This window comes from Arvicanthis niloticus, chromosome 10 (assembly GCF_011762505.2).
Source record: "Arvicanthis niloticus isolate mArvNil1 chromosome 10, mArvNil1.pat.X, whole genome shotgun sequence".
Classification (NCBI taxonomy): domain Eukaryota; kingdom Metazoa; phylum Chordata; class Mammalia; order Rodentia; family Muridae; genus Arvicanthis; species Arvicanthis niloticus.
The window spans coordinates 47974523-48000589 of NC_047667.1; the positions used below are offsets into that span (position 1 = coordinate 47974523).

The 26067-nt window shown below is 41.0% G+C and overlaps 1 protein-coding gene across 5 annotated transcripts in view; it reads left to right on the forward strand.

Moving 5' to 3' along the window:
• The window catches only part of Slc9c2 (solute carrier family 9 member C2 (putative)), a 60877-nt gene that overhangs the window by 4620 nt on the left and 30190 nt on the right, over positions 1 to 26067 (forward strand). For 3 of the 5 annotated variants that reach the window (XM_076941469.1, XM_076941468.1, XM_076941470.1), the window contains 10 exons: positions 1378 to 1506; positions 2711 to 2876; positions 13643 to 13759; positions 14916 to 15077; positions 18275 to 18374; positions 19776 to 19919; positions 21267 to 21435; positions 23454 to 23535; positions 24275 to 24438; positions 25451 to 25567. In XM_076941469.1, coding sequence (XP_076797584.1) covers positions 1378 to 1506; positions 2711 to 2876; positions 13643 to 13759; positions 14916 to 15077; positions 18275 to 18374; positions 19776 to 19919; positions 21267 to 21435; positions 23454 to 23535; positions 24275 to 24438; positions 25451 to 25567 — 1350 coding nt within the window. The remainder of the gene's footprint in view (positions 1 to 1377; positions 1507 to 2710; positions 2877 to 13642; positions 13760 to 14915; positions 15078 to 18274; positions 18375 to 19775; positions 19920 to 21266; positions 21436 to 23453; positions 23536 to 24274; positions 24439 to 25450; positions 25568 to 26067) is intronic. The other 2 variants (XM_076941471.1, XM_076941472.1) reach the window with 1 other exon arrangement.

Genomic DNA, 26067 nt, shown 5'->3' on the forward strand with positions numbered 1-26067 from the left:
TCGCTAATCACTTTACAGACGAGGAACCAAGGCACTGAGAAGTTAGATAATGCAGCTGTTCAACCACCGTTGTGTTTTCTATTACTTAATGTACACCGTTCACTATCCATGCCCTATACAGATTGTATTACCATCTAAGCATCATATTTCTCTACTGACTAACTGGGATTTTTTTCTCAATTTAAGCATATCTCTGTAAATCCACAAATATCTGTGCAAGAATATATAATAGATATATTACACTAAATATCTAATAGTCCAATTAAAATACTTTTCTGGCCGGGCGGTGGTGGCGCACGCCTTTAATCCCAGCACTTGGGAGGCAGAGGCAGGCGGATTTCTGAGTTTGAGGCCAGCCTGGTCTATAGAGTGAGTTCCAGGACAGCCAGAGCTACACAGAGAAACCCTGTCTTGAAACCCTGTCTTGAAAAACCATATATATATATTTTACATGAATTATATATATATAAATTATATATATTATTTATATATATAAATTATAAATATATATATATATATATATATATATATATATATATATATATATATGCTTTTCTGTGGATTGGATAGCATTATCTCAGGTGACACCAATGGTAAGGGATATCATGTCTATAAATACCAATTATAGGCTATAATATGTGTATTTAATATATATGCAATGTTCATGTAAAATAACATATCAGAGCAGATCAGTTTAAAAGGAGGAAGGAGTGGAAGAAGGGGGCTGGAGAGATGGCTCAGTGGTTAAGAGCACTTGCTACTGTTGCAGAGGTTCTAGGCTTGGTTCCCAACATGGTGACTCACAACCTTTTGTAACTACAGTTCTAGGGGATCTGACCCTTTACCCTGGCCTCCTGAGGTACTGAAGACATGTAGTGCATGTGCACAAATGCAACCATAGCATCTGTACATCTAAAACTAAAAAAGAAAATTCTTCAAAAGGAGAAAAGGATGTATTGGAGCTCATGGTTTCATATGTTTTAGTCCTTGGTTGTTCGACTCCATGGCTGTGGTTTGTGGGGAGATGGAGCATCATCATCATGGCAGAGGATGGGGCAGAGCGAGGCTGCTCATATCATGACATAGAGAGCTAGAAAGAAAGGGGTCAGGACAGGACACGCTCTAGAATGCCACCTTAATGACCTTCCATTCAGCGCCCATATCCTAAAAGCCCAATGATGACATTTGCGTTCTCATGATCCAAGCACCTCTCAACAGCGCCATCTGCTGGAACCAAGCCCTCAAACAAAACTTTTCAGGGGATTTTGAGATCCAGTGTGGGTGCTGGTGGGGTGCGGGGGCGGGTGCGGGGGGCGGGGGGCACCACGCTTGTAAACCACCACAGTAACAAATATGTCCTTTCATTTGTTACTTTAGGTGCACCAAATTGTCTACCCTCTTCTAAAAACACCAAGCTTTTCACTGTATAGTTATTTTTTACCTTTAATTGTATTTGTGGCTGCGTTGGATGTGGACTTTTATATAGTCAAGAACGTGTTTTGGCAGGTAAGAAAACATTTTAAAACAGCCAACCATTTCTGTTCTGTAGAACTACTCATTTAAAAGAGTTGCGGGTCGGGTAGGGTGGGGATGGGATTATTGTTTGCCGAGGGACCTCCTAGTTTAGGATCCAAGTACGTAACACCTCAGTTTTGTCGGGGAGCCACTGAAACTGAGTTCACAAGAGAGTCGGTGAATACTTGGGTCTGGGTTCTAGACTAACCCAATTTCCTCTCAACCGCGTCCTCTTTTTGTTGCCGGGATTGTCGTTATTTTATCTTTTCTATTTTTCCTTAATTACACCATTTTATTTCTATTTTCAGAGAACATTTTCCCCCTCCCCCATTTTGGTTTAACTCTTGTTCTTTCTGGCATCTTGAATTAAAATCAACCGAATTGTAGCATTTTAATGGTATTTTGCATATGCAGGGTGTAATTTTTCCCCCTTTTACCTGACCTCATGTTTTATCTTTCAGTGTTCTAATTATTACTAAATTCTAATTTTAAAAAAGCTTTTTGGGAGTGGGGGCACATTTATTCTTTTCTGGTTATGTAGCTTTGGCTGGCCCTGAACTTTATATGTAGACCAGGCTGACCTTGAATATACAGGTTCTGCTTGTTGGGGCTAAAGGCATGCACCACCATGCCTGCAGGGTACAGGTAGTATTGAAGTAGAGACAGGCAAGTAACCTGTGGTATGTTGATTTAGAGTCCTTTGGGTGCTTTGTATCCAAAAACCCTGCACAATTCTATGCCAGTTAAAAATAATAAAGTAATGGCAAGAGACGTGACCCAGTTGGTAAGACACTGGCTGCTCTTCCAGAGGACCTGGATTTGGTCCCCCCCCCCCCCCCAAACACACAACAGCTCACAGTCATCCATAACTTTAGTTCCAGGGGATCCAATGCCCATTTCTGGCCTCCATGGGGACCCGGTATGCAGGTAATATAAATGCCACAGACACACACATACAGGTAGAATGCCCATTCTGTCACATAAAAGAACAAAGTTAAAAGGAATAAAACAGTGACGATGACCAAAATATGTTGTGTATTTGCATGAAACTCTCAAAGAATAAATTTTAAAATATAATATTATTAAAAACAATATGGTAAAGGAAATCCCTAATCCTAGATACGGGTCTTTAATGTGAGTAAGCGCAGTCAAGCTCTCTTGGGTTGATGTAATGCCGTGGTGAATTGGTTCACAGGTCTTGCTAACGGGAGTGATTAGTTTTGGCACAGCGTTTTCCATAATTTCATTCGTGGTTCTGAAAATGCACGATGACACGTGGGACGTGCAGTGCAGCATGCTGTTCAGCATCACCATGTGTATCATAGACCCTCTCCACTCCGTCAACTCACTCAAGACGATCGGTATGCCAGGCCCCCCTTCCTCGCTCCGAAGAGCCAAGGATGTGCTATTTCCTCTGGGTTATACTTTCCTTGCATGGTTTGTAGATTCAGCAGAGTAGGGTGTAGTGCTTTATTTTCCCAAGGACAATCAGATTCTGGGTAACCTGGTATTGAACCCTATCACTCAGTGGTCACAGGGAGGCATACTAATACTTTACATCCAGATTAAAAACTGAAAAAAAAAGTTCCCTTAAAACAAAAACTATAAAGTACTACTTTAAGAATAACAATAACAGTAACAGTGATGGTGATAATATCTCAACTGTATATTTTCAGTTATTATTGTTTCAAGACCCCAAGGTGAAAAAAAGATTAGCCAGATCCAGTTTTTTGATGATGATGATGTCACTTTAATATGATCAGTTTGTTTTTTTTTTTTCTAATGATTTATATTAAACAGTCACACTTATTTTATTCTTGAGACAGGGTTTCCCTATATAGTTTTGGCTTACCCGAAGCTCACTACATAGACCAGGCTAGCCTTGAACTCAGAGATCTGTCTGCTTTTGCCTTCTGAATGTGGCCTAACAGTTGCTTTTAAAATACAGGGTTATGTAATCCTGTCAATTTGTGTTTGCATTAGGTTGCACAGTATACTACCAGACGTCATAGCTTCTTAAGTCTGGGGTTCATGTGTCTAGGTGGAAGAAGACTAGATGTGGTAGGGACACCACAAACTCATCAAGGCTCACTCTCTAGAGTAACAGGAGCTGAAGTTACCTTCTGAAATAAGTAAAAAACAAAACTGGACAGAGAAACAAAATACAAGAAAAAATAGAGCTATCCAACAATGGACATCAGACAGTGTAGGTCATTGGGTCTTGAGAGATGGGGAGAGGGAGGAGAGAAAGAAAGAGGGGGAGAGAGGAAGACACACACACACACACACACACAGATAGAGATATAGAGAGAGAGAGAGAGAGAGAGAGAGAGAGAGAAAAAAGTCAGTCAGACAGACAGAGAGAAACAGAGACAGACAGACAGACAGACAGACAGACAGACAGACAGACAGACAGACAGCATAGCTCTTGCTTTATCTTCCCATCTGGAGAGCCTTTCAGTTCTGGGATGGAGAGGGAAAACTTAAGGTGGAGCCTGGAGGTTTCCTTAGAGTTGAGCAGCTTCAGGGCTGGACATCTCAGAGGGCTCAGGTAGCTAGAGTTCACAGAAAAGTTGCTGCAGAGATGAAAGCTGCTCGCAGGAAGCAGGGCGAAGGTCTGTGTTTGGATAGAAATCCATTAAAGCGTGTGCAGTGGCCAAGGCTGGAAAAGGAAAATACGTAAAAGAGTAGAAGAACCAATTTCCTTCAGATTCCCTACATTCTTTGTGGAAAACAACCTCATAGTTCACGGTACATCAGCTAGAACGCTCAGAATATTATTGCCTCAGTAGGCTGCAGTGCTGTGGGCCAAGCAGCCAGGTCCTCCTGAAACCCTGACGGGGAGGCCAGGGAATGACGATAGGACAGACACACACACTCACATGCACATACCCGTGTATACATATATAATAAACCAGGATCAGGTGAGTGTTTTCTCAGCACAGGGGGAGGGGTTAACTCATCTTGGTAGGTGGCCTTTGGTAGGTAGCTACAGTTGCTAGTCTCTGCACAAACTGATCATTCATTCATAAACACTTAGTCTCTGACTCCTGACGAAAGCTTTGTGGTGTCTCTTGAACCTGGGCTCTGTGGGTAAGCTTTGCCAATGTCCTTGACGTGACTGAGCCCACATGACAGCACCCACCCACTCACTCAGGACTTTAATCACCCAGGGCTTTGTCCACTTGCTACACCACAGACTCAGCCTTAGTTAGATAAAAGGCTGTTCTGGTATTACACAGTGAAGCTTAAGGCAAGACTCACAAGCTGAGTGTGTTGATGTACACTTTTAATCCCAGCACTAAGGAGGGAGGAGGCAGATGGATCTCTGTGATTTCAAAGCTAGCTCATTTACATATAAGTTCCTGAGCAGCCAGGGTCCTGTAGTGAGATCCTAGCTTCAAGGAATTTAATTAAGTTATGGACTATTCTTGTGATGTTTGGGCAAAGAATGTGGCCGCCTTATGTCCTTGTCCTTGACTTTATGAAGTTAGACTGAACTTTTTCTTTATTTTTTTCTTTTCTTTCTTCTTCCTCTCCCTCCACCTCTCTCTTTCTTTCTCTTTTGAGACAGGGTTTCTCTGTGAAGCTCTGGCTGCCCTGGAACTTGCTCTGTAGACCAGGCTGGCCCTCAATTCAGAGATCTTCCTGCCTCTACCTTCCAAGTGCTGGGACTAAAGGTGTGCACCACCATGCCCCCCCCCCCCCCCCCCGCTCCTCACCTGTCTGCCTTCTTTTCTTTGTCTCTCTCTGTCTATCTGTCTGTTCATTAATTGAAAATATTTTTTTTACAAACAATATATTCTGATACTCTGTTCATGTTTCCTCCTCCCCCAAAACCTCCTAGATTCTCTCTACCTTCCTGTCTATCCTTTTTTTTTTTTTTTGTCTCTTGCATTGGGAAACAAACAGGAAAACGAAACAAAACCCCTCAGGACAAAACAAAAGCAGAGCCAAAGAGAGAAAACACACACATGCATTCACACAGAAATTTCATAAAAATGTAAAACCAGAAACCATACTATATGATCAAAAGACCTGTATGGAAAAAAAACCCTCTGAAAATACCATTGGGTTCCTTTTGTGTTAGTCATCTACTGCTGGGTATGGGGTCTGTCCTTAAGTAGGGTTTGTATACCCAGTGAGACTCTTCTGGAGAAAACAAAATTTTTCTTTGAACATAGTTGGAGATAGTTTTCAAAGGAAAGGTTTGGAGTGAGGGTTGTGTCTACTTCCCCTCTCAGTGCTGGGGCTCCTTTTGCTTAGACCTGTGGGGGTCCTGTGAATGTTGCCACAGTCTCTGGGAGTCATAGGCACGCCAGTCTTGTGCTTAGAAGACCTTGTTTCCTTGGTGTCTTTCTCCCCCACTGACTCTTACACTCTTTCTTCTTCTTGTTCCACAAAGTTCCCTGAATCTGGAGGGTTTGATGGAGATATTCCATTCAGGACTGAGGGCTGGGGGAAGAGACTTCCAGACAGTCTAATATTGGCTCTGTCACATGGTCACTAATAATCACTCTTCTGAGGGCCTAAATGAAAGAGAACAAGCAGAGTAAAAAGAAATACAAAAATGTACAGTATGGGGGGAGGGGGGCAAGAAGCATTAAGAAAAGTAATCTTGGAGCCCAGGCTTGTGCTGAAGGAGAGGCCTGATGAGAAAAGGGAGTGGAGACCTCAGGGTGAGATCCCCACTCAGCTAATCCTGCAGTTTGTGAAAATAAAAAGTCAGAGGGGTTTTCTGGTCCTAAGAAAACAGTGAGGAATCAAAGCTTATGCAGATGTAATTCAAGGAGGAAGCCAGGATCTATTCTAAGCAGGCTGCTGAACTTGGCAGTGTTGGCCATGTAGGATACATGAATAAATGGATTCTGGAACCTTCCTCCAAGGTTAAGGAAAGCCACAGAGGACAGGCATGTGGCAAGGGATTCCCTGCTTGGAGGCCCTGAGAGACCTGGGTTGTTGTAGTTCCCAAAATGTTAGAGGTGCCAGAGCTGTGGGATGCTTGCCAAGGAGAGCTGAATACAGGGAGTGGAGCCAGCCCTAGAGAGCCAGTGTGTTGCAGTCAGCAATGGTGGAGACATCTAAGCCCTTTGACATCAACTGTGGAGCTACAGGTTTTGGAGTTTGCCCTTCCAAGGTTTGGTCTCAATTTGGTCCAGTATTTCTACACTATGCCTCTATTCTTCCCCTTTGAAATGGTAGTATATAGTCTGTGTCACTGTGTGTTGGAAGTACATAATTTGTGTTTTTATCTTACAGGGGGTTACAATTAAGAGATTGCCTTGCATCTCAGCAGAGACCTTGGATGTTGGATTTTAAACTGTGTTGAGACTGCAAAAGACTGTGTGGATTTTTGAAGTTGGACTGAAAGCATTTTTTATTTTGAGATGGCCATAGTATAAGGGGGCTAGGGAGTGGAATGTGGTGGTTTGAATAAGAAATGCCCCCTTAGGCTCATTTATCTGAATACTTGGTCCCCAGTTGGTTGGCCAATTTGGGAAGGATTTGCAGTGTGGCCTTATTGCAAAAGGTGTGTCACTGAGGGGAGGGCTTTGAGATTTCAAAAGCCTTTGTCTTTTCCAATTATCTCTCTGCCTTGTATTTGAGGGTCAGGTGTAAGCTCCCAGTTACTGCTCCAGCCCCATACCTGCCTGCCTGCTGCCATGGTCCCTACCATGATGGTCATGGACTCTAACTCTCTGAAACTGTAAACCCAAGATAAACTCTTTCTTTTATAAATTGCCTTGGTCATGTTGTCTTATCACAGCAGTAGAACAGTAACCAAGATACAGACTGACTAGAAAGGGGGAAAGGAGAAGGCCGGTTGAATGTTAGCATTTATTTTTTTCTTCTTCTTGACTCAGAACAAGAAGCCCCATATAGCCCTGCTATGAATTCCTCATTGTGATGGACACTATTCTCAAACTGTGAGCCACATTAACCTTTCTTTCCTTGATTCTTTTCTTTCTTTTCTTTTTTCAATATGTGTGTTGGAGCGTGTGAGGATGTGTATATGCTGCAAATGTGTGCAAGTGCCCTAGGAGGCTAAGAGAAGGCTTCAGAAACCCTGAAACTTCAGCTATGCGTAGTTGTGAGCTATCCAATTTGGGTGCTGGGAAGCACATCCAGAGAGTTACAGACACCTGTGAGCTGCCATGTGGGTACATTTTGAACCTGGGTCCTCTGGATGAACAGTCAATGCTCTTAAATGCTGAGCCATCTCTCCAGCCCCCTTAAGTTGTTTCTTGTAAGGTATTTTCTAAAAACAATGAAAAAAGTAACTATTTAAATTAATTAAAAGTGTTCCATTGTATGGCTCTGGGCTTACCCTGCCATCCCAAGGAGCCTTATGGAACCCCAAGAGTGGCCTGCTTTCCTGAGAAGGCCTTTAGGGGGCAACAGAAAAAAAAAAAACAATTTGGAACCCACCCCCACCAATCCCTCGCCAGTCGGGCCTACCTGGGGCACAGCCAGAGAGGTGAACTGAGTGCTACCTTCTCACCTCTATCGTCTGGACCATGCCTTCCCGAGGAGTCCTGATGGCACCAGGATCATCCAGCCAACACCAAGATGGCTACAGAACAGTATAAGAACACAATTCACAAGAGCCAGGGCAATATGGCACCATCAGAAGCCCAGCCATCCTGCTACAGCAAGCCCTGGGTATATTAACACAGCCAAAGCACAAGAAGATGACTTTAAATCCAATCTTATAAAGATGATAAAGGCCTTTAATTAATACATTCCTTAAAAAAAATACAAGAAAATACAATCAAACAGGTGAAGAAAATGAATAAAATTGTCCAAGAACTGAAAATGGAAATAGAGACAATAAAGAAAACACAAATTGAGGCAATTCTGGACATGAACAACCTAGGAAAAAGAGCAGGAACTACAGATGCAAACATCACCAACAGAATATGGGAGATGGAAGAGAGAATCTTAGGTATAGAAGATACCATAGGAAAAATTGATACATTGGTCAAAGAAAATAAAAAATATAAAAAACTTCATGGCACAAAACATCCAGGAAAATTGGAACACTATGAAAAGGCCATACCTAAGAATAATAGAAACAGGCAAGGAGAAAATTCCCAGCTCAAAAGCTTAGAAAATACCTTTAACAAAAACATAGGAAAAATTTCCCTAACTTTAAGAAAGAGATACATATAAACATAAAAGAAACTTACAGAACACCAAATAGATTGGACCAGAAAAGAAAATCCTCTAGCCACATAATAATCAAAACACTAAATGTACAGAACAAAGAAAGAATGTTAAAAGATGCAAGCGGGAAAGGCCAAACAACATATAAAGGCAGAACTATTAGAATTGCACCTGACTCCCCAGTAGAGACTCTAAAAGCCAGAAGGGCCTAAGCAGATGTCTTGCAGTCTCTTAAGAGACCACAGATGCCACCACACACTAGTATACCCAGCAAAACTTTCAATCACCATAGACAGAAAAAATAAGTTATCCAATGACAAAACTAAATTTAAACAATATCTTTCCACTAGTCCAGTTCTACAGAGGATACTAGAAGGAAAACGCCAATGAAAGGAGGGTAACCACACCCAAGAAAACACAAGAAATAGATTAAGTCCACACCAGCAAAACTAAGAGAAGCACACACACACACACACACACACACACACACACACACACACACACACACAGAGAGAGAGAGAGAGAGAGAGAGAGAGAGAGAGAGAGAGAGAACTACCACCAACATAAGAATAACAGGAACTAACAACCATTGGTCATGAATATCTCTCAACATCAATGGACTCAGTCCCCCAATAAAAAGACACAGGCTAACAGAGTGGATGCATAAGCAGGATCCACCATTCTGCAGCGTACCAGAAACACACCTCAACAACAAAGCTAGACATTTCCTCAGAGTTAGGGGCTGGAAAAAGGTTTTCCAAGCAATTGGATCCAAGAAGGAAGCTGGAGTAGCCATTCTAATATCTAATGAAATAGACTTTCAGCTAAAATTAATCAAAAGAGATTCAGAAGGACATTTCATACTCATCAAAGGAAAAATCCACCAAGATGAGCATCTATGCCCTGAATGCAAGGGCACTCACATTTATAAAAGAAACATTACTAAAGCTTAAATCAGACATCAATAGTGGGAGAGTTCAACACCTTACTCTCATCAAATGACAAGTCACTGAGACAGCAACTAGAGAAATCTCATACTAGCAACTTAACAGCACACCTAAAAGCTCTGGAACAAAAAGAAGGAAACACACCCAAGAGGAGTAGATGGCAGAAAATAACCAAACTCAGAGCTGGAATCAATCACTTAGAAACAAAGAGAACAATTCAAAAATTAACGAAAATGAGAGTTGGCTTTCTGATTAATTAACAACTATAATTAACAAGATAATCAACAAGATAGACACACTCTTAGCCAAATTAACTAAAACTCACACAGACAGTATCCAAATGAACAAAATCAGAAATGAAAAAAGGGATACAACAACAGACACTGTGGAAATTCAAAGAATCATTATATCTTATTTCAAAAACCTGCACTCCACAAAATTGGAAAATCTAAATGAAATAGATGATTTTTCTAGACAGATATCACTTACAAAAGTTAAATTAAGGTAAGATAAAGTATCTAAGAAAATAGAAACTCTAAGAAAATAGAAACTAATTAAAAGTCTCTTCCCAAAAGCTCAGGGCCAGATGGTTTTAGCACAGAATTCTACCAGACTTTCAAAGAAGAGTTAACACAATACTCCACAAACTTTTCCACAAAATAAAAACAGAAGGAACATTGGCAAATTCATCCTCTGAGGCCATAGTCACCCTGATATCTAAACCACACAAAAACTCAACAGAGAGAGAGAATTTCAGACCAGTTTTCCTTATGGACATTGATGCAAAAATAATAAAACACTCACAAACCGAAACCAAGAACCCATCAAAGACATCATCCACCATGATCAAGTAGGCTTCATCCCAGGGATATAGGGTGGTTCAATATATGAGAATCTGTCAATGTAATCCAACATATAAACAAACTGAAAGGACAAGGAGAGTTGAGCAAGCCAGGGGCTCAGGCTGTAAGAGCCTGCCTCCACGGCCTGTGCCTCAGGTCCTGCTTGAGTTCCTGACCTGACTTCCCTCCATGATGGATTGTCACAATACTGAAATGTAAGCCAGAGGAACCCTCTTCTCCCCAAATTGCTTGTGACAGCAATAGAAATCAGACCTGGACAGTAGCTTTAAATCAGCATGTTTACACATGGCAAACCTTGCAAATTAGACTTTTTCTTTTTCTCTCTCTGTTTTTTTTTTTCTTTTTAAAGAGGATCTAGAAACCTAGCCCTAACATATGCCAGACAAGAGCTCTATTGCTTAGCTACATCCTCAGCCCAGATGAGATCTTTTTTCATTTTGGAGAGCCGAGCTGGCATATCAGTCTAGCACTAGACATGGGGGATACAAGGGGCTCAACTCAAACTTCGAGAGATCCAAACCACAGGGTTAGTGGAGAAAAGATTACTGTGCAAAGAAAGGCCAAAGCACTTGAAGACACAACAGTGGAAACTATTCAAAAGTAATGAGAGAAAGAGACTTGGAAAAACCAAGCTTTAATAAGCTGTGGGACAAACACAGGGGACCCAATTCGTGAGTCCCTAAACGTAGCAGACAGAGCGAAGGGGGATATACATTTGAATGGATATAAAATTCTAAATTTTGTAAAAACCCAAAGGTTCAACTATCTCAAAAAATTCCCAAGCCCAAGAAAAACAAAACTATACCACAGCAAAACAAAATAGAATCCTTCAAAATAAACTACCCAGTAAAAACAAACAAACAAACAAACAAACAAACAAACAAACCTCAATAGCATCCAGAGGAAATGGTACAGATATTTACTGTATAATGTGATTATAGTGATTAGAGAAAACTCTTTAGAAACATAAAGGTGCAACCCAGAAGGCAGTACAGCAATATTTTTTAGATCATTAGAAATAAAAACAACAAAAAACCCAAACCTGTTAGGTTAGACTTGTACACTCAGAGTGTCTTGAAGTGAAGATGAAATACAGGCTTTCTCAGATACTTGGAAACTGAATGGATTTTTCATTTGCCGACATTAAAAGGAGCCTCCAGGCAGAAAGAGAGTTTTATCAGATTAAAGTTTGGATGTGGAATTTGATACACCATAGCCCCTGGCAACCACTAATCTCTTTTTGATGTCTTTGTCTGCGGGTTTGTCTGCTCTGGACATTACCTAAGTGAAGCTATACAATGTGGTAGTAATTCTTTCTCCATAGTTGGATCCAAGACTCTCAGCACTTGTCTGAAATTACACATAATATGGAGTCCTAGATACACTGTTTTGTCTCGTATGTCCACATCTATGATAAAACTTAATTTGTAACTTAGCCTCATTAAGAAGACAACAACAGTATCTAATGATGAACAAGAGGAATATAGCAGCATGTTATAATTAGTTACTTAAATCCTATGAGTTGTTTACTTCTGCAGTTTTTTTATTCTCTACACTGGGACCCCAGTTGGCCTCAGAGGACTAAACTGATAGAGTGGGGTCATAGATACCACAGGACAGTATGCATGGCTTTTGTGTCTGGCATCTTCCATTTATAAGGTTCTCAAGGTTCATTGTGCTGTAAACTGGACCAGCATTTAGTTCCTTTCTGAGGGGGGATAGTGTCCTGCTAGAGTGGAGTAGCCCCCTACATTCATGTACTCATTAGCTGAAAAGCATTGATGTGTGAATAACTCTGAACATTCATGTACAAACATCCATGTACATGTACTTACTGGATTATAGTTTACCTCTCTCTCTCTCTCTCTCTCTCTCTCTCTCTCTCTCTCTCTCTCTCTCTCTCTCTCTCTAGGGTTTCTTTATGTAGTCCTGACTATTCTGAAACTCGCTATGTAGACCAGACTGGACTCAAACTCACAGAGATCCTCCTGCTTCTGCTTCCCAGTTCTGGGATTAAAGGTATGCAGCCCAGTGTCTGGCTATTTTGCACTTTTCTAAAATGAGCTTCTTCTGGACTCTGATGTTTATTCAAGCTAAATTCGGTGTCTTAAGATTTGTCTCATTCAGAAGCTTTAAAATGTTTATGGCTGGGTGGATAGATGACTCAGCAGGTAAAGCATTTGCATAAGGATTGTAGTTCTGATTCTCCATCACCCACTTCCAATCCAGGTAGATGTGGTGGGTTACTATAATCCTAGTGTGGGGTAAAGCAGAGACAAAGACTCCCTGGAGCAAGCTGACAAGCCAGACTAGCCCAAACAGAGAAGCTTTGGGGAGACCTTGCCTTAATAAATGGTGGGGAGAGCGATTGAGGAAGGTAGTTAATGTCAACCTCAGGCCTCACATGTGTGAATACATACAGGCAGCCAGACACATGTATACACAAACATAAGGTAAAAGGGAAGGAACGAACATTTGAGGCAGTGGGCATCAGAAGGTTGGCTTTAATTGCCAACTTGTCACAACCTACAATCACCTGAGAAGAGAGTCTCAATGATTGCCTCCATAAAGTACGAATTAATTGATATAGCAAAACCCAGCTATATACGGTGCTGACCCACTATAATAGTGCCACCATGGGTGGCACTATTCCCTTGGCAGGAAATCTTGGACTGTGTAAGTGTAGAGAGAGGGCTGAGTACAAGTAAGTCTGAATGTGTGGATTTCTCTCTGCCTTTGGCGATGTATGTGAAGTGACTAGTTGTTCTAAATCCCTGGTATCTTGACATCCCTGCTAGGATGGAACTGTGAACTAAAGAAAACCCTTTGTCCTATAAGTTGCTTTTATCATATAAGTTTTTTTTTTTTTTTTTTTTTTTTTTTTTTTTTTTTTTTAATCATAGCAGCAGAAATGAAACCAGGTCAGGGCAGTACCAGGGAGCTCCTGCTACATCCTTTCTCACTGAAAAGTCAGAGGGCAGAGTAGGAAACTTAAAAGGTGTTAGCTGGGATTGTCTCAGACCCATGCCAGTTACAATGGTCTTCCTTCTCTTTTTTCCCCCTATCACGCTCTATCTCTTCTGTGCTTTCTATGCAAAAACATCATTTCCATGCACTACACTAAATTACACCCCGTGTTTCCTTTCCCAGGCATTTCTAAAATGTACACGGATATTATAAGAGGAGAGTCGCTGATCATCTGTAGTTTCACATGCATTTTCTTTGGAATTTTTCGAGGCCACACAACTAACTTTTCCATGTTCAGGGGTAAGATCATTGTGTTCTGTCTGAATACTTCCTAAGATCATTACTGAAACGAAAGTGTTTTTGTCTCCACATTGCTCTTGGACCAATTAAAATGAGAAGTGAGGTACCAAGAAAGTATAATTGCCATATTTGCATCTTATTGATCACTAAAATACAAAGTGTGTGTTGGGTTGATCTGTAATAGGCAAGCCAGGGTAGATGGGAAGGCTGGGAAGAGGAAAGGGAAGGAGGAAATTCTATAATTTTACAATCTCAAAAAAAAAAAAAGAAATAATTAAAAAGACCCAGCTCCTGTCCCTCAGCACACATGCACACATACACAATTGCATCAGCCGGCTCAGGTTACCCCTCCAGCTGGGGTCAACACGTTTCTCAGGTGGTGGATGCTAAGAGTTGTCTTGGTCTTAGATTTGAGAGTGAAAGCAGGCAGTTAATGCAGTATTGGTAAAACAATCCTAAGACTTTTACAACAGCCAGATTTGTGTGGCCAATGGTCCCTGGGGTGTGGAATATGTTCACCTGACAGGTTTCTAGATGTTTCATTAATAGCTAGATAAGAAAGGGGGAAATCAGAGCATAGCAGGAAGGGGAGACGTGAGCTCCTGGTACACATTTGTGGTAGCTGCAACGGGGTGGAGAGGACTAAAAGCAGTGGTGGAAATTGGGTAGATAGTTTTTAAAAACTGGGTTATTAGCACACACTCGTTATGTAACGGGCTTCATTATGCTTTCATGATGTATTTCAATTGTGTCCACTCCTGTTACTCTCTCCTGTCTCCTTTCCCCAGGCTCATTAATCCCCTTTTCAGCTAGCCCCTTCTATTTAATGCCGTGTGTGTGTGTGTGTGTGTGTGTGTGTGTGTGTGTGTGTGTGTGTGTGTGTGTGTGAGACCTATGGAGTTTCATTGGGATTGTTTACCAGAGTGTGAGCGGGAGTTTGTTTACATCCCCGGAGAAATCTATATTAAATAGATTTCTTTTTCAGACTTTCACCAGGCACTCTGCCTGCCAAAGAACAGGCTCCCTGTCTACACACCTCAAGAGCAAGCCAAAGTGCAATCAGTAAAAAACAAACAAAACAAAGCAAACAAAACCAAACCCAGATGGTTAACTCAAGTTTTTCTTTCTCCCTTTCTCTCCTTTCTTTTATGTTTAGAGTTACACGTAATCATCGGACTCAGCTTTGACATTTTTGGAAGCACAATATGTGGATACTGGTGTACGAGAGTCATTCAGGTTATACTGACGGACCTCTTTAGCAACACACTGACGAACGTTGTTCTCTGTTTTTCACTGGTGTACATGACTTTTTACCTTGGTAAGGCAAACAAATGCAAGAACTACCATCCTACAGGAGCACCTGGGAACCCTGGTTTGCCCTGCTTCTTTCTCCGGATACTTCCTGTCTTCCACCTCTCTGTGGCCTCCCTTCGTGTTCTGTCATATCACCTTTCTGTCATCTCTAGTTCTCTCCTGACCTCTCATTGTAACCCCATGTCCCTCTTCTTTGAGCTCCTATCTCTGGGTACGCTTACTCCTTTGAGCTCTATTCTCTAACCCAATAGCAAGTCTCTGGCAGTGCCCTAGAATCAACATGGAGTCGTTTCTGTTCGGACTCTTGAGCAGCTCACCCGAAAAATGGGAAAAATTGGCGGAGAAGTTCCCGAGGGCTTTCCAAGCTCGTCAGCTTCACTCACTAAACTAAAAAGGCCTTTCAAATAGCAGTCTTTTCTTGAATCTAGAAGGTGGGATAAGAGAGCGGGGAGATCAAGGGTGCTTGTGTGTCTGGAAGAGAAGCTTGGGGGGCTGGTAATTGCTGGAGTAACGGTACCCAACTCCGGTGGGTCTTCCGTTAGTTCAGTCTTGTAAAATTGGGACTTGGGGTGGTACAGTTCCCAGGAGTCATATTAACTATGACCAAACTGTTTTTACTCCCATCTCATACAGTGGAGCAACTTCAACCAATGAAGATCTCAGCTCTCTCACACCGCTAGTTACCAGAAAAGCTGTTTTTTTCCTATAGACACATCGCCACCTAGTGGTTGCTTACTGCCCTGAGCCAGACAAAATAGAGAAAACACTTCCTTAAACTTTCTTTTCTCCTTTGTGAAAGCCTTACTGCAGCCTTTCCACTTCCCTACCAGACTGTGAGTCCCTTGAGTGAGAGTGGCGCTCATAGTCAACTCTTTACTCGATCAATTTTTCCTCTTTTCAGCCAAGCTTGGAGTTGGTCAAATGACTGACAATAAATAGATACATGATGATCAAATGAACCAACGTTCCTTCTCAAAGTGTTTTTGAGTGGGCAGAATCCAGATAGACTCCATCAATCAGCAACATTTGGGAAATGCTTAGCCTCTCTAAGCTTGTCTGTTAAATACAAATGGTCTACTAATACACTATATGTGTAAGGCACTGTAAGAATTAATGAAGCTTGCTATGCTTGTGAGCTGCAGGTACCCTAGGGGTTGGCAAGAGTTCCTTACATAAGCAGCTCCTCCCACCTCCTCCTGAGTGACAGTTGTTCCTGGAGGGGGCGTGTCTTTATGCCATACATATGGAGACCTCCTCCCCAATACCAGACACTTGTTTCTGAGCCTTTGCCAGCTCACCGTGACTGGGTTCAAGACAGGGTGGTTCATAAATGCTGGTTCATTTCTTCTTTCCTCTAGGACTGGAGGTGTTTGCAGGCAATGCTTGGTGGTCCTTTAGACAGATTAAATGGATGAGCGCCGAAGGCAGAGAGGCAAGGCCGGGTAGCAGGAGTGTTTTAGCCTTCTTTTCACATCAGAAGATTCCCAGCCCAGACACACAAGGATGGGGTTGTCACATAATTAACAATACAAGTTCCTTATTTTCATCTATCAGTATAACCAAAATGTTCCATCAGTTTGGCTCAAGTCATTAAAACACAAACATCTGATAAAAATGTGTTTAAAACCCAGCAAGAATATATATATATATTAAAAAAATATATATTATATATATAATATATATAAAATATATATAATAAAATATATATAAATATATATTTTATTATATATATTATTATATATAATATATAATAAAATATAAATATATATAATAAAAAAATAAAATATATATACAATAAAAATATAAATATATATATTTTTGTCTGATATATATATATATGTATATATATATATATCAGACAAAAATAATAACTAGCATGTACTTATTATAAAAAGAAACTGGAACTAAGAGTTTGACGGTTGTCCCTATCAAAGCATCTGCAGAACTATTAGCTTTACTCGACTTGATTGTTGTTTAACTTAAATTGGTTAGGTAAGTAGATATAAAAAAAAAGTCCAAAGTGAAGTTAAGTGAATACATAATTAAAAAGAATTACGAAATCTTCTTTCCTGAATATTAACAAGGACTGCTAAGCAGTAGACCAATGGACTAAAATCCATACTGTAGTCACAGGAGTAGCCATTCATTGCCATGCAAATATGCCAAGTAATGTATCATCTAATTTAATGCTTGCAATAAGTGTGTGAGGTGCTATTCACCTCGTTTAACACCTGCTTTGCAGATGGAGAAACATTAATGGAGAAAGGGGAGGTCACATCCCGTAAGCAGCTCGCTGTGCCCTGTTTCAAAGCTCTTCCACTGCTTGCTGCGGTGTTCTTTCTCTTCCTTGCTGCTACCGTTACCCTGAGCTCTTTGGAGACTCTGCAGCCCGGCACCTTTAGCATTTTTGTGTTCGAACATTCTCCCTAGACTATGTTTCAACATTTAGAGCCCAGCGAATTGCCACTTTAGTCAGGGAGGGAAGGGCAAAAGCTCCAGGAAGCAGCGAGTTCGAATGGTCAGCAACTCCTGGCCCGTGAAGCACAGTGTCCCCGAGGTGCTGAGCAGAGATTATGTCATTTCTTTTCCAACTCGCCCTAGCCTCAGTGATGATGTAGGACTGGCAAACTGGGTCAAATCTGCTCTTAGCTAAAAACAGCTTTTTGAAAAGAGCAGAATAAAAGAATAATATCGCACGGAGATGAAGATGGTATCTAAAGTCCATAGTATTTTATTGGCTAGCCATTCGTTTGCATGTTGTCTCCGGCATCTTGCAGAATCATAGCTGAGAGGAGTCGCTGTGAAAGTTCCCACAAAGGCTAGATATTTATCATATTGCCCATTTCAGAAGCAGCATTGCTAGTCCCTGAGCTACAGTATCAGGCTAACCCCTTGAAATAACTTTCTAAATAAGAAGCGCTACCTTCCCCGGGCGGTGGTGGCGCACGCCTTTAATCCCAGCACTTGGGAGGCAGAGGCAGGTGGATTTCTGAGTTCGAGCCCAGCCTGGTCTACAGAGTGAGTCCAGGACAGCCAGGACTACACCGAGAAACCCTGTCTGGAAAAAAAACAAACAAACAAACAAACAAACAAACAAAAAAAAAGCGCTACCTTCAACTTTCCTACTGACTCTTTCCTCAGAGCACATCAGTGTGCAGATTTAACCACATTTAAATTTAATGCACTTTCTTCTCTCCCCAGTGGAATATTTCGGAATGTCGGGCATTGTTGCTTTGGTCACAGTAGGCCTGAATTTGGATTCTTTAAGCTTTAAACCGAGGATGGAGTTCATAATTACTAAGTGAGTTTTCTGATGCGTTTTCAGTATAGATTTCAGAGAATTTCAGTACTTGGCCAGTCTTGTCTTTGAGGAGGCTAATGCAACTCTATTTATTTACATATTTCTATCTTTAAAGTTTCAATGTGCCATCAGTGATCAGCATTACTGATATGTCATTCTGAGGAAAGAAAGAATCAGTGGCAATGAGAGTCAGACATTTCCAAAACAAAAGCAAAACCAAATATATATAATATATATTTATATATATTAAATATATTTAATATATATTATATATTAAAACCAAATATATATATATAATATATATGTATATATATTAAAAACCCAATAAGCATTCTAAACTTATGTATTTTTTGGATCCTACTATTTGCAAGGGGATATTTTTAAAAGCCTTTAACTCCTCAGTTATTCTATGACAGCTGAGAGGTAAGAGTTGAGACCTCAGGGCCTCCATTCCTATCTTTCTCCACAGGAGCTCTGAGTGGCTTGAATCCGGAAATATAAATCACTTGGAGAGTGTGTGTGTGCTGATTATATCAGATAATGCTTTATTCACAGCTAAAACGGGGCTTTGTAATGCTTCTTCCCTAGTGTAGATTTTGAGAGCCATCTCTGAGGAGACAGGCTTTGGAGCAGAACAGCTTACTCCTCTGGCTTAAAGGGGAGGTCTTATCAGAGGGAACCAAGAGGAGGCGGGACTTGAGATCTGCCTATAGATGAAGGATCCGGCTCTGACTCATGCAAGCCAGCTTGTAGAGAATCATAGATTTTCCCAGGAGCAATCCAAGAAAAATCTATTGCTTTCCCTTGCTTTACTGTGCTGGGGCAGCATTTTAGGGACACAGAAGAGGTCATGTCTAACCAGAGTACGTCAGATGGAGAACATAGGAAAAGAACTGGGTTTCCAAGACTTGTAGGCATTCAGCAGATTGGAAAGCAGACATGAGAGTCTTTTCAAAGTAAGGGCTGGAGCATGTGCAAGTTCCAGCAGGAGAAGTGGCAATGAAGCATTGGGTCCTTATCACCCGTCAGCTGAAGGTACCAGGTGCCTCTTTGCAACCCACCCTTGCTCTGGGCTTTGTGGTGGCAGTTTCAGTACTAGATAAACTGCTGGCTAATCCCAGAGAAATTGGTACATCACCAGCTTGGGGAGAGCTTTATTTCTCTGCTTTCCTCCTTCCGTTGTGTTGTGAGAAGCATCCCATGGGTTTGGGTATAATGAAGATAATGACCTGAGTATCTTAGCCTGACAATATTCCTTTTCGTGTTGACTGTAACTATTATGGAGGTCACAGCTTCCACTGAGATATCAGCGATAGGCATAAAATGGGTGCTTTTGTGTGACAAAGAATATATCTTAAACATGCATTGATAAAAATGTCTTTTCCTTTTCATCCCTCCTAGGTTCTTAATAATGTGTTCGTCTGTTTACGAACACTTAATATACGCTTTCTTCGGCATTGTTATTGGCTGTGGAGAAATCGAGTATTTCAGATTTCACTCCCTAGTTTTCATTGTGACTTTATTTGTAACAGTGAATTTTGTAAGGTAACGATTACATTTGAAAGTTTCTTTTCCTGGGCTTAGATTATTTTTTGTGGATGTGTGCATGTATGTTTTCAGTCCCCCAACTCTGTGTGTGTGTGTTTGTGCATGATTGATTTTATTTTGCTGAAGACTCATTTGACTCGAATCATCTGAAACACAATATACATATTCTGCTGGTAAAGACCTCCTGGAGGGAGATTCTGAGGGCTGGAGACACGGCCTGGAGGTGCAGAGCGCTGGCTGCCCTTTCAGAGGACCTGGATTTATTTCCCAGCACCTATAAGGCAGCTCATAACAGACTGTAACTGCAGTTCCAGGGGTATCTAACACCTTCTTCTGGCTTCTGAAGACAATAGTAATGCATGTGACACACAGACATACATGCAGGCAAAGCATCCATACACATAATAAAATAATGAAAGAAAAGGTTAGATTCTGAGGTTTGTCATAAGATCCTGTTGAAAAGTGACCTTAAAATAAGCAGAAACACATTGAAGTAAGTATAGATTATTTTTCTGGTCTCTCTCTCTCTCTCTCTCTCTCTCTCTCTCTCTCTCTCTCTCTCTGTATGTAATGTATGTATGTATGTTTTATATGTGTGGGGATGTATGGGTATGGGGTGTGTGTGTGTGTGGGAAGGCTGAGGTTGATTTTGAGACTTATCTCTGACTATCCCTCCATCTTGCTCACTGAAGTAGAGTCTCTGAATGAAGGCCCGGGCTCACTGATACAGCTGTTCCCACAGCTTACCCCGGGAATTTCCTGTCTCTGTCTCCTGAGGCTGGAATTATTGGTGGCCCACCACACACACCAGACATTTATTTGATTTGGGGGGATCTGAACTCCAGTTCTCATACTTATTTGGCAAGAAATTTCACCACTGAAACATCCCCCCAAACCTAGTGTGTGATTCTTGTAAGAGCTAAAGAAAAGTTTTGTTTGGTTAAGTTTATAAACATGTCTATAATAATTTTGTTTTTTTTTTCTGGTCTGACCAGCCCCTCTTCCAACTCCAGTTTCTCAGTCATTTTATTGTTTGGCATAGAATAGATAAACTTGTCGATACGCTTTGAAGAAATGTCCATACAGGAACATACTCCCTAACTGTAAACTATACTCCATAATATTAGCGACAAACCCTTATCAGTGTGTAGACTCCCTCCCACTGTACATATACTACTGTATTCACAAAGTTGAGGTTAGCCCCAGTGGCTTATTGGTAACTATGCTGTTTTCTCATTCCTGGAGACTTTTAAGTGACGTCTAGTGCTGCGTACATGATTTTAACCTCGGATGACGTTCCCATGTGAATCGCGTTTGTCTGTTTGTGCTGTTTCCTGCCCACAGGCTGCTCACTATCATCTTAGTGAGCCCTATTTTGATGCATTCGAGTTACGAGTATGACTGGCGTTGGGGAGTCGTCATCGCATGGTCTGGGATCAGAGGCGTTTTCAGCTTACTCTTGGCTCCCGATATTTACAATTTTTCTGAATTTAAATTACCGGCGCCACATATGGTAGGGAAAATAATCATGCATTATGATTATTTTTATTTACTCTTTATTACTTATTTTGTAGCATAAGTTAACCAACTTTGAGTTAGATTTTTTTTAATGCATTCTTTTCATTGCGAAAGGATATTGACAGAAAAATGTTTATGCCGACAGTGACAAGGGGCCAGTGTTCACATAGCAGTTATTATTAGGGTTACTTGGAGACTTGATTTTCAACCCCGACTCCACCATTCACTGAGACTCAGCTTCTAATTGAGGTGCTCCATAAAACAGCTGATGGCTAATAAATACCCTGTGAGTTTTACTGAGCACACAAATGTCATTTTTTTCCCAATAGCTATCAGAAAGTGTGACAATAAAATGCCCTCGTTTAGAACATTCAAATCTCTGTGTAGCTGCTAGCACAAAAGCTGAAATGCTAGTTAAGTGTCCCAAGGAGAGAAAGAGTCTATAAATTGTTGCATAAAGGATACCCTTTAGCCTTCTGATTCATTTAAAAATGTTTGACTGTAGCCAGACATAGTGACACACACCTTTGATCCCAGCACTTGGGAGTCAGAGACAGGCAGATCTCTGTGAGTTTGGGGCTAGCCTGGTTTACATAGCAAGTTCCATGACTGCCATAACTTTGTAGAGAGACTGTCCCAAAACAAAATCAAATCAAAACAAAACAAGAAGTCTGCCTGAAGATTTTGTGATCTGTAGTGAAAAACAATACTTGGTTTTCTTCCCCCCCAAGCCTCCAATCTTGGACAAGCTGGTGGTTCTAACAGTCTTAGGATATATAGTGCTGTAGCAGACACCCTAGACACGTGCTGGCAGCCTGAGGGCACTTCGTTATTTGTTCATTTGCTTCTGCAGTGTTGGGGCTCAAACCTAGGGCCTCTCACATACCAAGCAAATATATTACCAGAATCCTAGTCTCTGGACCTCAGTATATATGACAGTGTGGAATGAGATTGAAAAGTTTGTAGAATCCCCCAGGACCAATTTTCCACAATCTACCCATGAAATAAACTTCAAATATTTTCTTGGAGGGAGCAAACCACCATGATAGCTGCCTTCTCATTTGCTGGGGGATCTGGAAGTGTGTTCCAACAGTTCCTGATGTTTGATTGCTGGCCTGGGATTTTTCTCTTCGTTGCAACTTTGTTCCTGTCCCCAGAGGCCCACGGAGTAGACATATCTTTTGTTTTTGGTTTTTGTCTTTTGAGATTAACTGTCAACCTTTTCATTTTGAATGTGGTGAAATCAAAGTAAAGAAGATGGAGAATTGTATTCCTCCCTAGGTCTTTTATAGGACTTTGATCTGTGACCTTGGTCTGGGAATTAATTTAGTGTTGAAGAAAGTCCAAGTTTCCCAAAGACATCATAACCAAGAACGTCTCCTCCTGGATCCTCTTCTGTGTAATGAATCGGCCCAAAGTGAACTGTTAACTAACATTTGGGTATCATTTTTTACAGTGTTTCCTAAGTCTGCATGATATTAGGAATTCCCTGGGTTGCACTCTAAGCCACAGTCATGATGTCTGGGCCCGGGAGTCAGTGTTTGACAAGTACCTCAGGGGTTTCATTAGTTTGGGAAAATGTTTTGGAGGAGCTATCACTATTAACTTCATTTCCTGGTGAAGAGTCCTGAGTTACGTTCATGGGGGTTGTCTGGGTCCAGGGCTCGTGGCTAATAGATGACAAAGCTAAACCCACAGGTGTGTTTGTCTTTTTGTTTGCTGTGGCATTTTCCCCCACCATGTAGGTGGCCACAGCCTTGCTGACTAGTGTCCTTATTCTAGAATATACATCATTTTTCTTTTTTTCCCTCATTCAAAGAGAAAGCTAATTTCTGCCCTAGTGTACAGTGACCAAACCATGTCCACAAAATGACCCTTTGCTGTAGCTTATTAGAAACAGAATTTAGAAATACAGATTGAGTTAGAATTTTGCAGGTGAGTAAATGAACATTGTTCTCCCCTGAAAATAGTATTTGATATTTTGGCTGTAATATCTGTATGTTTTGTTTTTAGTTTATTTTCTATATACAAGTGCTATCATTATTGACAACAGGAATAAATTCGTACATGATGCTTCGATCAGCCAACACATTAGGTAAAGTATATGTATTATTTAGAGGTTTACTGGAAAGAAAATGCAAATAGAGTATTAATGGAGGGTTGTGTGTGTAGACTTTTCTTACAGACCTCAGGAATTGGCTTAGAAATGAGTTATTTTCATTAATGGATTGTATATAGATCATTCATTAACCGTAGCATTGGTTCATATAATTTAGCAGAAACCAAGTAAATAGAGCCTTAAAAAAACAAAACAAAACAAAACAAAACAAAACAAAACAAAACAAAAACCCAGGTCTTTTCCTTCTATCAGAGCATCTAGACTAATAGGATGTGGGGACTGGAGAATATGAAGCTTTTCTTTAAAGACACACCCATCATTCCCAGGAATATGCCAGCAGTTAGCGCTTAATTACATGAGACACACGAGTGACAGAATCTGGACGATTTTAGTTTACCGGCCTGACCATGGCCGGGATTCCATCGGCAGAAGAGTAAAGGAGAGAATGGTATTGGGAGAAAGATCACAAGTTGTGGTATGGCTGCCTAACTCCAAAAGGAATTGAATCTGCACACAAAAAAATACAGACTTAGAATAAAATCACAGATTTGAAACTATGTATCATACAATACATAAGAACAGTGACATAATAAACAAACATGTCAGGTAGAGAAATCCAGAATAAGTTCATTGGTAGCACAGGGTCAAGGGGAGGGGATGGAAGCCAAGGTGGGTACTCTGCCAATACTCCTCATTATTTTTTTTTAAACCACAGGTTTGTGTGCTCTCTCCCTCCCAAGACAAATGGCTGTTCGAAACGCCATTGAACACATACAGGAGATTATACGGAATACAATAACTTTATTTAAGACAGAAAAAATTTTGACAAACGTTAACTGGAGTGTAGTAGAAGAAAAAGCAAAGATTGAATACAACCTTGTGAGTTGATAGTCTCATGTCCCCTCTCTGGGTCTTCTGTCTGTCATGACTCAATATTAAGAACGTGATTTTGGGACTGGAGAGATAGCTCGGTGGGTAGAGTGCTTGTCACAAGCATGGGGACCTGAGTTTGATTTTCAGAACATACATAGAAAAGCCTGATGTGACGGTGCATGCTGTGGTCCCAGTGCTCTGGGGTTCACTGGACAGCCACCTAGCCTAGTCTGTGGTTCCTGCTTACATTGATAGACTCTGTATCAAGAGTTGAGTGTCTATAATTGTCAAAGAACAAATTTAATTAATAAAAAAATCCCCTTGAAAAGTAAAACACAAGCAAAAAACTAAAAGAAGGTGAATGGCTATTCTGAGGGAGGACTTCTGAGATTGACCGCTAGCCTTCACACACATGAGCACACATGTACACACATGCACAAACCTAAGCCTCTGTGCATGCACATACACACAAGCCTGAGTCTACTAACTGGTTTTGGACACCAGGACAAGGGGCTGATGTGCATATTTTATACACCAAAGCAGACCTGGCTTCCAGGTTCTCCCAGCATCCCTCAGTCCCTACCTGGCATATCCTGCCCCCAACCTTGAACTTTCAGTCCAGGGGCTGGGCTGCCCTTCCTCCAGATGCACCTTCCTATATAATCCAGACATTTTGGTCTCTCTCTCTGTGCATGCACCCTTTTTCTTTCTCCTCTCCCTAACCCCTCCCCATGATGACTCCCCTGGCATCAATCCTCAGGGCCAGTGAACTCTCCCTTGACAGCAGCTTCCCAATAAACCTACCTGTAATATAATATAATGTGGCTTGAATTGGAGTATAGATGGGCTTGGAGGATAAGTGAAATATTGGAAACAACAGTCTCATAGAGAAGCATATCACCCAAGCTACACATTGCTCACCACTGCAGCAGTTCTGAGCCCGTCACCGAAAGCTTTGTTAAGTACAGTGTTCGCCTTGTCTTTGCCGGTTTTACCTATTTTTTATTTCATCTTTCAGATTTTAAAGCAGGCTCACATTCAAGTTTCCCAACTTCTCCTTGGTCCAAAAGAGGAGTCCCCAACTGATGAAGTTTTAATAGAAGAGGCCAGATTGCATGTAGCTATAATACAAATGGTTGGTATTATTCAATCTTAATTATATATATATTTTTTGTCTTACATGCCTTTAATCTTTATGGTTTTGAGGTGATTAGAAAATCCTTTCATCTCCTTCTATAGTCTATTGACACAATTAAGTGTTTGAGCTACAGAATTTATTTATTTATTTGATGTGTGTGTGTGCATGCGTGCATATGTGAGTGTGTGTATGTGTGAAGGCTGGAAGTTGATAATGGGTGTCTTTCTCAGTTGTTCTCCAACCTTATTTTTGGAGATAGTGTCTCTTACTGAACTCGAACTCACTGCTTTGGCCAGGATGAAAGCTGGCAAGGTAGCTGCTCAGTGAGTACAGGCACTTTTCACCTAGCCAGGAGACCTGAGTTCTAGTCCCTGGTCCACTTAGTGGAAGGAGAGAGCCAATTCCCACACATTGTCCTCTGACCTCCTTATGTTCACACAAACAGTAAATAAATGTAAAAATAAATAAAATTGTAAAGAGAAGCATAAATTATATGT